Here is a 13,018-nt window from a genome sequence, read left to right on the forward strand (position 1 = left end):
CTTGTTTACTCAAAAGAACAAAAATACACTATAAACCTTTATTAACCCACCAAAAACAACCTCTGGCACCCCTTATTGTCTTCCCCTGGGCCCACTCTGCTACGTAAAAATGCTATTGTGTCTTATCGCAATCGCACCGAAACAACCAGCCACTGACTGGCGATTAACAATGAACCAAGCAGCCGTAAAAAGTATAAAAGGCGACGATTTCCACTAAATAGAAGCGTCTACTTTTTTTCTCTCCTCCTTAAATCCTCTAAAATCAACCATTTCTTTCCTCCTTCGTCCCGCTCTGGCCCTTTTCACAGGCGGTTTCCCCGGATTTTTCTGTATTTCACCAGCCTCGTTTCGCACCCATTTTGCCTATTATAGCCCTTGCAACATTTGAACCATCTCAGCTAACTACTTCTCTTTATGGCTGACCCTACTACAACTGGCCACGCCGAAATCATCCAGGCGATTTTGACCCAGAATCCTCACCTTAAGCCAAATGAGCTTCACGAGGCGCTTCACTCCAGGGCGTCTATACGAAACAGGGTGCTTTCGGTGCTCAGACTATTACCTGTGTTGGGGAAAGTGGTGCCTGCTGTGAACCATAAGAAAGAGCTTATTGAGAAATTGAAACACCAGCAGAAAACGGCGGTCACGTATAACCAGTGGTATGAGGTTTCTACGGAGTTGGACGAGCTTTTGGGTAATAACGTGTGGAAGTTGGACCCGCAGCTGACTTCGTATGACCATGATACCGTTTATAAGAACTTGCAAGAGCTTCGAAATGCTCGTTTGTCGAAGGACTATAATCTTTTGCTTTACTTGATACGGACGAAATGGACGCGTAATGTGGGTAATATGGGTGATGTGAACTTGTATAGACATTCCCATGTCGGTACCAAACGGCTCATTGAAGAGTTCATTGAGGAGTGCCAGCTTTCGTTGGATTACTTGACCAGCGACCCAGATATCAATCTTGACGATCGGTACCTTCTTGGAATGCTCATTCAGACACGTAAGAATATCGGAAGAACGGCGCTTTTGCTTTCGGGAGGCTCTACTTTTGGTGTTTCTCATGTGGGAGTGTTGATTGCTCTTCTTGAGACGAACTTGATGCCTCGTATTATTTCCGGGTCGTCTTCCGGGTCCATTTTTGCCAGTGTCTTGTGTTGTAACACCAACGAGGAACTTGCAGTGTTCTTGTCGCAGATCACCGAACAGAAACTTAATATCTTTGGTCTGTCGGATCCAACAGAGGGCACTTTCAAGAGATTCTTAGAACGTGTGAGCCATATGCTTAAATTTGGTACTTTCTTTGATATCAAGGGCTTGCAAGAAACTATGCGTGAGTTTGTGGGCGACTTGACTTTCCGTGAAGCTTACAATAGAACAGGTAAGATTCTCAATATTACCGTCTCGCCCGCATCCATGCATGAGCAAACAAGACTTTTAAACTACTTGTCTGCTCCTAACTGTCTTATTTGGTCTGCCGTCAGTGCTTCATGTTCTCTTCCTGGTATCTTTCCATCTTCCACAATTTACGAGAAAAACCCTAGAACTGGTGAAGTTCGTGAATGGAATAACGATGTATCCCTGAAGTATGTTGACGGATCAGTGGATGGTGATCTCCCCATCTTACGCTTATCTGAGATGTTTAATGTTGACCATATCATCGCAGTCCAGATCAACCCGCATGTATCTCCAATCCTTCGACTCGCCGTTGGATCCACTTCAGGTAAGATGGAAAATGAGTTCAATGAGTCAATAAGAAACCTCCTCAATAACTGCTATGACTTCATCACCTGCGAGATTATCCACTATTTGCAAATTATCCACGAGATGGATGTTTCGAAGAACCTTGCTATGAAAGCCATTTCATTGTTATCCCAGCAATACTCCGGAGATATTACTATTTTACCCGAGCTTAACTTTTCAGACTTCCCAAAAGTCTTTGAAAACCCTAACCCCGAGTTTTTGATAGATTTCTTATTAAGAGGTGCCAGAGCCTGCTGGCCAAAAATCAGCTTAATTAATAATCACTGTGGTGTTGAGTTCTCCTTGGATAAGGCAATCACAAAACTTCGTGGCCGTGTCATCGCTTCATCTAATAACAGGATTACCTATAATAGCACGGCCATGAATGCCAGCAATTCAGATATGTTGAAGAACGGCGAAATGAACTCCTATTTGATTAGCTATCCCGTTTTCAACAGACAGCCAAGCAGCGAACACAAGCAACTTCCACAGATACCACAGATAAGGAGGCATAATACCACTACAAATGCTTCAATATATTCACCCCGTGAACGCCAACCAAAACAAAAGAAGCGGGATAAACTCACTTCCATGTTCACTTCAAAAGGAAAAGGCATTTTGAAAGGTAAGTCAACAACTTCATTACTGTCTATGAATGGAAACATTGAACGTGGAGGTGCCAGTGAGCCTTCCCATAATGAACTTACCTTGCCCAATTTACAGGGCTATGATTACCAGGTGGAGAACCAGGACGGTAGGACAATCCGCAAGGCACTCAGCTCTGGAAACTTCCAAGTGAGTGACGACTCTCTTACGCATAGCCCCGTGAAGCTTCGTACAAGCCCCAAAGAGGACAAGTCAGTACATTATTCTGATTTCGGTGACATAGCATCTGTATATTCTGCTCCAGGAAAGAAACTCGAGAGAGTGAGGAGCCAGGAGATCAGAGAAAAGGCTAATTTACCCCGGTCGTCTGGAACAACCGGGAGTAGTACTTTTTTGGGATACAATAGACCGAGAGAAACGTCTTCCTCGTATAGCCCTCAGGCCAGTCAAGCGTTCATGCAGCTTGGTTATGATAGTGAAGTCATTGAATCTATGAAGACACTTAATTCACCAGATTTAAGACGGTCAATGTCCAAGACGAGAATGCTGTCGATGCGCCAGCGCCATCACACAAGGTCTCTTCTGGGTCCTGCCGGAAACCAGTCATATTTTGATAGGACGCCCGAGATTGAAACACCAAGTCCGTTCAACAGACCGCCTGTTTTCGACAAGGAGGTCAGTGATCCAGATTCAGGTCTTTCAAAGGATGCGAGCGAACAACCACTGTCTGAACACGAAGTCGAGGCAGAAGTGGTCGAGGTGGTTGACGATGAAAACGATGCAGACAACGAGTACAATGGTAAGGAAACAGGCGAAACGCCAGGAAACGGAGAGGAAGACTCTGAGGGTGAGTTCTTCCCATGTGAGTAAACTTAATGGGCTCCAGCAACGGAGAATAATATAGGAAGAACCATTCCAACGACGGTTAAGGAAATTTCAGTTCCTGTGAATGAACTGGTGACTGGTTTCAGATCAGGATCGTAGTCTGCCTTGTTTTGTTTTCTCTCCAACACCTCCATCATGACATGAATGACAGAGTACAAGAAAGTACCGGCACTGAACAAGAGCAAGATGCCCAAGACCACGTCGTTGTCCAACTTGAATGCCGAGATGATTCCATAAGTAAGAAGGGACGAGAATGGCGTCGACAAGGAGAACAAGAGAAGGTGGAAGTTGACCACAGAGTGGGCAAAGCCTTCAGTGTGAAGCACCACCGCCAAACTAAACGCCGTAGGGAGTTTATGAATGATGATCATAAAGAACAAGAACATATGGAACGCGTTCTCCTGGTGGAAGAAAGACAGCCCCAAGGCAATACCGTCCACGAACGAATGAAGCATAAGACCAACGGTCAACGTAGAATAAAGCGTACTTTCAAACCGAGCCAACCACGAAGAATCGTCCGAGTAAGCAGAAGGACTAGCATCCTTAGCCACGGTGTACTGATCAACCAAGAACATAAGCATAAACCCAACAAGAAGCGAAATGCCACCAATTGACGACGTAGATAAGATATGTGGGCCCTCAGTACGGCCCTCAAAGAGCGTTTCTGCTCCCTCGGGAATCACAAGCACCAACACTGTACCCACAAGAATACCCATACTGGCAACAATCACCGAGTCCAACTGGTGGAGCGGTAAGCCAAACTTCCAGGGCAAAAAGCCAGCTGCAAAGGAAGTGGCAGCCATGAAAAGGGCCAAAAGGATAAGCACAAGAAGGTCACTCATCGGGGAAATTAGATGGATAAATTGGGTTGGTTGGAATATGAAAAATTAAGTAGTAGGTGCGCAACCAGTGTTTGATTTTCTGGGGTACGTTTTTGGGTGCAAAAAAAAAATGCCAAGACGAGACCAGTAGGGTGTTAAAATGGGAATGGAAGAGGCAGTTGGTGGGTGGAGGAGGAGAAGGAGGAATGGGTTGGTCGGTGTTGATAAGGAGGGGTAGGTAATTGGTGGGGTTTGGTTGGGCGGGAAGTTTCTGGGGTTTAAGTGGTTGTTGGTGGAGATGTATAAGGGAGGTGTATTCGGAGTTGGTGAGAGGCACGAGGCAGTGTAAACAATGGACTGTGGCGGTAGGAGAAGTTTTGAAAATTTTCTTTTTGAGATTTGGCAATTCCGAGGTCTGACCTGTGACTACTAGGTTTTGGTTTCTTCGTAATGGTTCCAATTGGCGTTGGTTACTTTGGAAAGTTGCCAGGAAAGGACGTAGTGTGGAGCTTTTAAGGTTGAGCCACAGTATGGCTTTCTGGAAAGTGAAGTGAATAAAGTAGTCGTGTGGATTCTCTAAGGTGGCCCAAAATTGTTAATTATTCAACCGTCACTGGCTTTGGTGACGGCGGTAAATTTACGAATCGGTGCAGCTGCTTAGATCTGCGAGATGGTCCTGGTTAGAGCTGCCGTTAGATCTATAGACGGACTGTTTTTGGATCTGAAGTGGAGTTTTGTGTGGAGATAATGAATAGGATAATGATGAAGGTATGAACACATCTTTATAGAATTGTTCGTTGGCTGTACCATCAGACGACCTTTTCTACTCGTTTAATGTTAATAGATTGCTAAGTGGCCTACTTTCCCATATAACGACATCCAGCTCAATCCACCGAGTACACCGAGTACTTTTGAAGCCAAGAGATATAGTCCAACTCTGCCCATTCAATACTTTTCTTCCTGCTTCTTTTGATATGCTGGGCAATAGTACTTGTCTGACATCAGGTCCAACATTGGTATATAAGCATTACGACTACTCAGTCTTCTTAGCAAAAGTTATCAATTACCAGGAGACAGTGAAAGAAAGACGTTACCTTCCTCTTCGTCTTTCTTAACAAGCTCAATGAACTTCTTGTTCTTATCAACTTTCACTACACTGGTGCTCAACTCAATGGCCTATCTTTGGCTGCGAAAAGGCCTCAGTATCAGTACATTGACCTTTCATCGGTGCAATTCAATAAGATTCAATATAAAACCAAAACCTTCTCTCACGTGAATAGATCTAGCTAAATATATTCTGAGTATTAATAATGTGTAGTTACTTCAATCAAGATAAGTCCCTCTGTTCTCACATACCTATACTCACTCACTCCCCATCCCATGAACCATACATCATGTAAACCCACCAGAAATTCCTACAACAATGTAATCTACAAATATCCTTATAGAAGCCTTAAACAAATCACTTCGACTTCCTTTGCATCAAAAACTCAACACCTCCGTCCCATTTCCTCCTTCCTCCCTTTCCATCACGTCTCCTTCTCAGTACGCGATCGCGTAAGTTTGCACCCAAATAGAAATCAACTCTCCAATACGCCTTCCACATGGAGACGGAAGAGGACCTATTGAGCGCCAAAATCGAGGTGGCGGTGCTGAAGTTCAAGGAAAAGGACTTTCTGGAAGGCCTTGCTTTGTATAACGACATTGTCAGGGGTCTTCTAGAGAAGTCTCCAGCCAGTATATCTAAGGCTAGACGATTCTATGACTTGACGCCTAGACCGCTTTTGGGTATACCTTGTCATCCTAAACTACTCCTGGTACTTGACCATAGAGCAGCTACATATGAGAAGTTGGGAAACTTGCCTAGAGCTTTGAAGGATGCACAGAAGGCCATGGCACTTGATCCTTTGGACCCTAAGGGGTACCTACGAGCAGCTAAGGTGTTGCTTAAAGAGGGGAAGGAGACAGACGCTTATAAGGTGCTCCAGAAGGGGCTTTATACGATTGAAAAGGCTTCGGAAAAGCATGATATTTCTGTTTCCCAGACATTATTCACGGCATTGAAGTCGAAGTACTCGGAGCTCAATAGGAAGCTTAAGAAGAAACGGCTTAACAGGGACACGCCTCGACCCGATGAAAGTATTAAGAAGGCCAAGAGCTTTGCTGCTTCGGGTCTACAGAGAAAACTTGATGAAATGATCCCGCTTCCTCGCTCTACTCTGGCTCCTGTCAACGAGTATACGGTAGTATCAGACGCGCCAGATTTGGATCCATTGAGTCGTCTTCCAGTAGACGTGATTGAACAGGTGTTCTCGTACTTGCCAGTTAGGAGTCTTTTGCGCTGCCACTTGGTGTGCAAAGATTGGTACTCCCTTCTAACTTCCATGCCAAACTTATACAATGACATATTCTCCTTGAGACACAGGGTAACTGCGCCAGAGTACTTTGGCGGATTGAAGCTCATGAAGAAGGTATCCCAGTATCTGTACCTGAAGTCCATTTTCTCGGTGAAGCTCTGGTCTACCTATAGTGATGTCCATTTGGCCAGGATCTTGGAAAACTTGGTTTCTGACGAAACACTCAGATTGAAGAAATTGGAAATTGTGAACAGGGAATTCAGCATGCAGCTTCTATTGAACAAGTTGGAGAAGTGTAAGTGGAGTATTGGTAACTTGGGAATGATAGAAAAGCTCAGGATGGTCGTCAATAGACCTCTCATCTACCCGCATCTTTTATTACACTTATATCCTCGCCTTACCGATTTGGATATTGTCGTGGCTGATGAGCTTGTGGAAACCTCCTATGATCCATTGACTCCTACCTCTTCTGAGACATTCAAGAGCTACAACGAAGCCCTGAAACACAAAAATTCACTTCAATCCCTCACAGCATTTTCATACATCAGTCATTCCAAGTACATCGACAAGCGGATGGTCTCGCAGCCCAAAATCTTGCTGTTTCAGTTCCCATCGCTTACAAGATTGACACTTGTTGGAGTCAATTTCAAAAATATATCCCAGGACTTCGGCCGCTTAATCTCCCGTTGTGACAACCTTGATATTTTATACTTGGAGAACAACCTTGAGCTTCCCATTCGGACGCTCTTGAGGGTACTTCAACTTTTCCAAGCCGGCTTCAAGCTTAAGAGACTTACACTCAGGGAAGAAGGAGAGCTGAGACACTCAAGTTTGAACGATGTCGAACTCGATTCGCTTCCTTGCTTATCTGATTTAGAGCACTTGGATATCTACGGCTCGTCTTTATCATCAAGAGGACTACTCAAGCTACTTACCATAGCCAACATGGGCTCGCACCTTTCTTCTTTAAATGTCGGGAGATCAAAATATGTATTCTTCCGCCGTGATCAATTTGTCTTTGGTCATGATGTGATTGACTTTGCCCAAGTCTTCCAGATCGTGCCTCACTTGCACACTTTGTACCTTAACGAGATGGATCTCGATGGCTTATCGATGAGACTTCTCCACAAGGATCTTGCGACAACCTGTGGCTACGAAAACATCAAACTTAAAAAGCTTGACATTTCATTTTGTCAGAAAATTGATGGTATAGGCCTCATGAACTTGCTTAACTTCTCCAGTTCGCAGCCATCCAATCCCGAGACTCTCCGTCTTGAAGAGCTTATACTTGATGGCCTAGACATCCACAAAGGCTCAATTAACCTTTTGATAAACAAGGAAATTGTTAAAACTATAAAACACGATCCTTTAAAGACTAGTTGGAAACAAAAAGGCGTCAATACGTTGGAGCCATGGTAGTGGCATGTGTTATGTGCACGCCACGACTGAAAAATGCATATCGATGAGATGCCATCTCAGAACTCCAACCATCATTATAGAACAAATGCCACCTCGTACACGTCAGGCTTCAGCCAAGGCCAAGAAGATCACATTTACTGATGACGGCGAGCTTCCAGAAGGAGCATCTCCTGTTATGGTGGACGATAAGTCCTCTGACGATGCAGAACAGTTAAAAGAACAATCAGAATCAGAAAGCGATTCGGATTCGGACGATGCTCCTGAAGAAGAGTCCATCTCAGCATCCAAGGCTAAGTCGATCAAGCAACAGAAGGAACAAGAAAAGAGGGAGCAGGAGTTGAGAAAACAGGAAAAGCAGAAGAGAAAAGAGCAGGATCTCATATACCAACAGCAACAACAGGAAAAGAAGAAGAGGCTAGAGGAGATTATGGCTTCTTCTGAGTTGCCGGACTTACTTCCCGAGGAATTGCTCGAGGAATACAGCCAACCAACTGAAGACCTCCCCAAGGGTAAACACATGAGATCAGAGGACCTCGAAAATGAATACGCCGAGATGAGGAAGAAAGCCAAGTTGGAAAAGTTGAAGCAGCTCAAGCAGCTGCGTACGCTGGCCATCAAAAAGGGGCCAGTTCACGTCCAAGTGCAAACATTCGGAGAGAAGAAGAAGAGCGTTCCTAGAGCCGACCCTAAAGTCGTCGAGAGCAAGAGCAGCTGGCTCAACAGAGACTCCTTAAGAAGAAAGTGAGTCTTTCTCCCTCCGCAAGCTCCCCTACATGTCACATTAGCATTCTAAACCTTGTATATTACCGAAGCCCAGCTTCAGAACCCATTTGCATGAACTATAAACCCGTGTAGGTACAAGCAAATCGTCAAACGATTCACCCATTCAATTTAAACCACCCCTAATGACCGGTATTCACGCCAAGTCTCTCGTTTCTTCCAGCCAAAGAAGGTTCCTTGAATGTTATGTTTGTATGAGACTTATCAAGTTCCTGGTTCAGATCGATCTGCGTCTCGTTCTGTGCTTTCTGAACAGCAACAGAATCGTCATACTCCAAAACGTCCTCTGGCGTTAGCTTGATTGTAGTGGCTGGACGACGTAACATGTTGATAAAGAAGGACTAGTAGTTAGTGGAAAATGGTGATGCGCAATAAGCAGGAATGGCTGCAAAATACCATATCTTAGGAAAGTCCAGTGTAGAATGACTACTATTTGTAAAGAACAGCTGTTCTTTTTGCTACCTTTTCTCCAGCATCAAATGCTTAAACTATAAAATACAAACGAAGAAAGGCCTGGAAAGACCCAGTAGAGAACAGGGTATTAGGGTTATTTTGGTAAGGGTAGTCCTACTTAGTTCCAGCTAAGTCTGAAGTCTTGGTAGAAAGCACCCTTTTCAGTGTAATCCTCCAAATCAGTGACCTCCACAGTGTGGTTAAAGTAGTCGAAGCTGACGGTCTGGTTGTTGAATCTGACAGTGTTTGGCTCCTTCTCAACACCCAAGATGGTGATACTGTCCAAAGGCTGTTCGATATCGTAGTTACCGTAAGCAGAAGAAGTAAGCACACCGTCACCAGCAATAAACTCAACAGTAGTGGAGTTCTTGACTGGAAGAGAAATACCGTCGTCAGAGTACAACAGACCACTAGCAGTACCGTCCACGCCCAAAGGTACAAGAAGCGACCAGGAGTTGTTTCTGGACTCAGCGGTAGTGTAACCTGGGTCTTGCAATGGAATGATATGGCCACCACGAATGTGGAGAGGAATGTGGCCAAGAGGAGCTTCCAAAGTATGGTTCGTGCCATCGGTGAAGTTGGCTTGTTCGTGAGTGTACCAGTCGTAGTAGACGTCAGTGTAGTTGGCACCTGGGAAGACACCACTGACAGAAGACACGTTTGGCTGCAACACTGGAGTGACCAAAAGAGCCTCACCAACGAAGAACTGTCTGTCTGCGTCAGAAAGTGCTGGGTCGTCTGGGAACTCCCATGAAAGAGCCCTCAACACTGGAACACCAGTATCGGAAGCCTCCTTCAATAAAGTGTAGTAGTATGGAAGAAGCGAGTAACGAATATCCATGGTGATCTTGGAGTGGTCAAGGACATCTTCCCAGACGTATGGCTCCTGGTCAAGAGCGCCCAATACGTTGTGGTTACGGTAGAATGGGAAGAAAGCACCCAACTGCATCCATCTGGAACACAACTCCAAGTCACTATTACCGTTGAAGCCACAAACATCCACACCAAAGAATGGAATACCAGAAAGACCCAGAGTAAGTGCCTGTGGAATGGAGTAGTAAGCGTAAGTGAAGTTAGACCAGTTGTCTCCACCCCAGTGGCCAGCGTAAGCACCAGAACCAGAGAAGGTGGATCTAGAAATAATGAATGGCCTCTTCTTAGGAGTAATTTCCTTAAGAGCGTTGTAGGTGGCATTAGTCTGGAGGTAGCCGTACAAGTTGTGGATATCGTATTCCACGGTTCCATCAGCATGAGTAGCGTTTGGCGAGATAGCGTGGGCAGCCAAGTCGTGGCCTTCTTGGGCATTGTTGATAACGTATGGTGGGTAGTTGATGTTACCCTTACCGGAAGCCTTGTAGTTGAAGAACTGAGAAACGGTTCCGGAAGAAGAGTTTGTGTAACCAGTGGAGTTGGAGTAGCCAGTGGAGTTTGAAGCAGACGTGGTGTTCCAGCCAGTAGTAGCATTCCAACCGCCAGTGGTAGAGTTATAAATACCAGAAGTTGTGTTTGGAGAAGTCAATGCAAGCACTTGCAAGAACTCTTCGTACTCGGTTTCGTTTCTTTCTGGGAATCCCTCTGGGAACTGTTTCTGAAGACCACCATATTGGAATGGAGCCTGAACTGGGTTCTTTTTGAGGTTTCCAGAACCACAAGAGCCCACACAGAAGGAGGAAGCCTCGTTCATGTCAAGCCAAATACCATCGAACTCGATCTCCTCACGCCAGTTCTCAAGAGCACTCTTCCACCAGTCGTAAGTGTTGTTGGCTAAGAAATCTGGGAACACAGTGTAACCAGGCCACACAGCACCAATGTAAAGCGATCCGTCTGGGTTCTTCAAGAACACATCCTGGTCTTTACCATCGTGGAAAACAGTGTAGTTGTTGTCGGTCTCGTTGTCTGGGTTAGGGTGGTAAATGGCAGCATCAACCAATGGAACGTACTTCTGGTCACCATCATGAAGATCTTCAATGAAGCTCTTGAACTTGTCGAGAGGGTACCTGGCTGGGTCGTTGGTGAAGTCCTTGAAAGCTTCCATGTAGTCAAGATCAGTCCAGATGGTTTCAAGCTGGAGATCGGTTTCAGCAAATAAGTCAACTACTCCTTGCAAATCATCAACAGAACTGTATCCCCAACGAGATTGGTGGTATCCCAAAGCCCAGTATGGCTGAAGAGCAGGTTTACCGATCTCAGAAACGTACTGCTGGATGACATCCTTTGGAGTTGGACCAGCAAAGAAGTAAAGGTCAATGACACCATTAAGAGCTCTCCAAGTGAGGGCTTCCTCTTCAATGACAACCTCCTGAGGAGCAGAAGTTCTCCACCAAACACCGTGAGTATAAGACTTGTTAAGAGGAGTGAAATCCTCATAGAAACTCGAATTCGAGGCAGAAGCATTGAACGAAGACGAAGAGTTGGTCAGGTTGCTCCATTGGATACCTGGGAATCTTGTTTCGTTGACTGGACCGCTGTGAACGTTAGCTTCAGTCAAATTGGCGTATCTCTGATCAATATAGAATGGATGAACACCATAGATGTTTCCATCAACTGGGTTGGCGATATCGTTGGAGTAGAGGGTTCTCACTGTACCTGGAGGGTTAGTGAACCCCTTAATGGCTTCACCCAAACCAGTAATAACATGGCCTTCAGGAAGCGAAGAGTTGAACTGAACGAACTGGTTAGAAAACACCAATGGGTTTCCTTTGGTTGAGAACAAGACCTCAGAGTTGGTCTTACGAACAACCTCGAACCAGAACAGCTCGTTGACGCCAGAGTGTCTAAACACCAAGTCAGACTTCGAACCGAAACTAGTAGAATTCGAAGATTCAGGTTCAGGCACCAAGTCAGCTGGAAGCTGGTATACGTCAGTAAGGTTCTTAGGTTCGATATGGACAGAAAGACGGGAGTCGTTCTGGTGCTCCACGTCCAATTTCAAATAATCAAAATCGTAGCCGTAAACATCAGACTCCTTCTGCAAACGCAAGTATCCAGAAAGACCTCTAGCGTTTCTAGAGATGTTCAACAACTGGTAACCGGCAGCTTCGGCATTAGCATCAACCGAAGTCTCATTCAACACATTAGGGAGCTGCGAAACGCCCCAGGTCAATTCCTCAGGGAATACTCTAGAAACGTTCTGATTATCGGTAGCATTGGCCTGGAGAAGGTCTTCCACGAACGTAGAATTAGTAAGTGAAGTAGGCACAGTAGCCGAGAGGCCCACTGCTAAGCAGAGAGACAAGGACCACAATAACATGACAAACACGAAGATAATAAAAAAGTCTTAAAGCAGCTACAGGCCCGTTTGAGCCGTTTTAATAAGGACCCTCTTCAGTCCAAGTGGGGATCCAGAGGAGTTGCGGTCATTGCTCTTGAATACAATTGGGTTGCGTTAGTACGGTTTTCGCAACCGCCCGAGACCCAAGCGAGAGGCCGTGGAAGTGTGCTAGAAAGGTGTAGTAAACTGGAAACGACACAGAAACGCTGGAACTATCCTTTTTTTATATTCTCAATTATCTTCCATTCCCTTCTTCGTCATTACCTAAAACCTACGTTTCTTCCACCCTCTGTCACCTCCCACTTCTTTGCCATTGTTCTTGCTTTTGGCTGCGAAAAATATATCTCGTACATACATAGTGGAACCCTCAAAACCGCAAACGACCACAGCTCTACCGCCAAGCAGCACAGGCTTCCGAATCGAGCGGTCTGGTTTCTGGAAATGGGTGTTTTTCGTGATGTTATGACAGCGCCACGCAGCCGCAAGCGATGCGTTTTGAAGTCCAGAAGCTTTCGTGGTTCTGCTGAGGAATGGGCTATTTGCACTGGAATGGGTGGTTTACGTAGAAGTTGGGTTACATAGTGGTCTCTCTTTGCAGGTGCCCTTTTTTTTTTCTTTTTTTCTTTTTTCACTCTTTTTTATATTTCTTCTGGTGGATCTCTTGGCTTAGTTGTGGCTGA

At 45.2% G+C, this 13,018-nt stretch overlaps 5 protein-coding genes across 5 annotated transcripts; 3 read left to right on the forward strand and 2 right to left on the reverse strand. All coding sequences in view use genetic code 12, as the record gives it.

Annotated features, from left to right (window-relative positions):
* Nucleotides 1–414: 414 nt before the first annotated feature.
* Nucleotides 415–3,222, forward strand: CXQ85_004714 (uncharacterized protein; the record flags this gene model as incomplete). Its single annotated transcript, XM_025488323.1, has 1 exon — nucleotides 415–3,222. One exon carries the CDS (start codon nucleotides 415–417, stop codon nucleotides 3,220–3,222), a length of 2,808 nt encoding a protein of 935 aa, XP_025342985.1.
* Nucleotides 3,223–3,288: 66 nt separating this feature from the next.
* Nucleotides 3,289–4,079, reverse strand: CXQ85_004715 (Mn(2+) transporter; the record flags this gene model as incomplete). The annotated part of the gene is made up of 2 exons (XM_025488324.1): nucleotides 3,289–3,313; nucleotides 3,364–4,079. The coding sequence occupies 2 exons, from the start codon at nucleotides 4,077–4,079 to the stop codon at nucleotides 3,289–3,291; spliced, it is 741 nt and encodes a 246-aa protein (XP_025342986.1).
* A 1,583-nt stretch (nucleotides 4,080–5,662) lies between these two features.
* Nucleotides 5,663–7,834, forward strand: CXQ85_004716 (DNA-binding SCF ubiquitin ligase subunit; the record flags this gene model as incomplete). Its single annotated transcript, XM_025488325.1, has 1 exon — nucleotides 5,663–7,834. The coding sequence occupies one exon, from the start codon at nucleotides 5,663–5,665 to the stop codon at nucleotides 7,832–7,834; it is 2,172 nt and encodes a 723-aa protein (XP_025342987.1).
* Nucleotides 7,835–7,919: 85 nt separating this feature from the next.
* Nucleotides 7,920–8,579, forward strand: BUD21 (Bud21p; the record flags this gene model as incomplete). The annotated part of the gene is made up of 1 exon (XM_025488326.1): nucleotides 7,920–8,579. The coding sequence occupies one exon, from the start codon at nucleotides 7,920–7,922 to the stop codon at nucleotides 8,577–8,579; it is 660 nt and encodes a 219-aa protein (XP_025342988.1).
* Nucleotides 8,580–8,736: 157 nt separating this feature from the next.
* Nucleotides 8,737–12,317, reverse strand: CXQ85_004718 (uncharacterized protein; the record flags this gene model as incomplete). The annotated part of the gene is made up of 2 exons (XM_025488327.1): nucleotides 8,737–8,924; nucleotides 9,224–12,317. 2 exons carry the CDS (start codon nucleotides 12,315–12,317, stop codon nucleotides 8,737–8,739), a joined length of 3,282 nt encoding a protein of 1,093 aa, XP_025342989.1.
* Between the last annotated feature and the right edge of the window lie 701 nt (nucleotides 12,318–13,018).

Source organism: Candidozyma haemuli (assembly GCF_002926055.2).
Source record: "Candidozyma haemuli strain B11899 chromosome Unknown H_2014730914, whole genome shotgun sequence".
Taxonomy (NCBI): domain Eukaryota; kingdom Fungi; phylum Ascomycota; class Pichiomycetes; order Serinales; family Metschnikowiaceae; genus Candidozyma; species Candidozyma haemuli.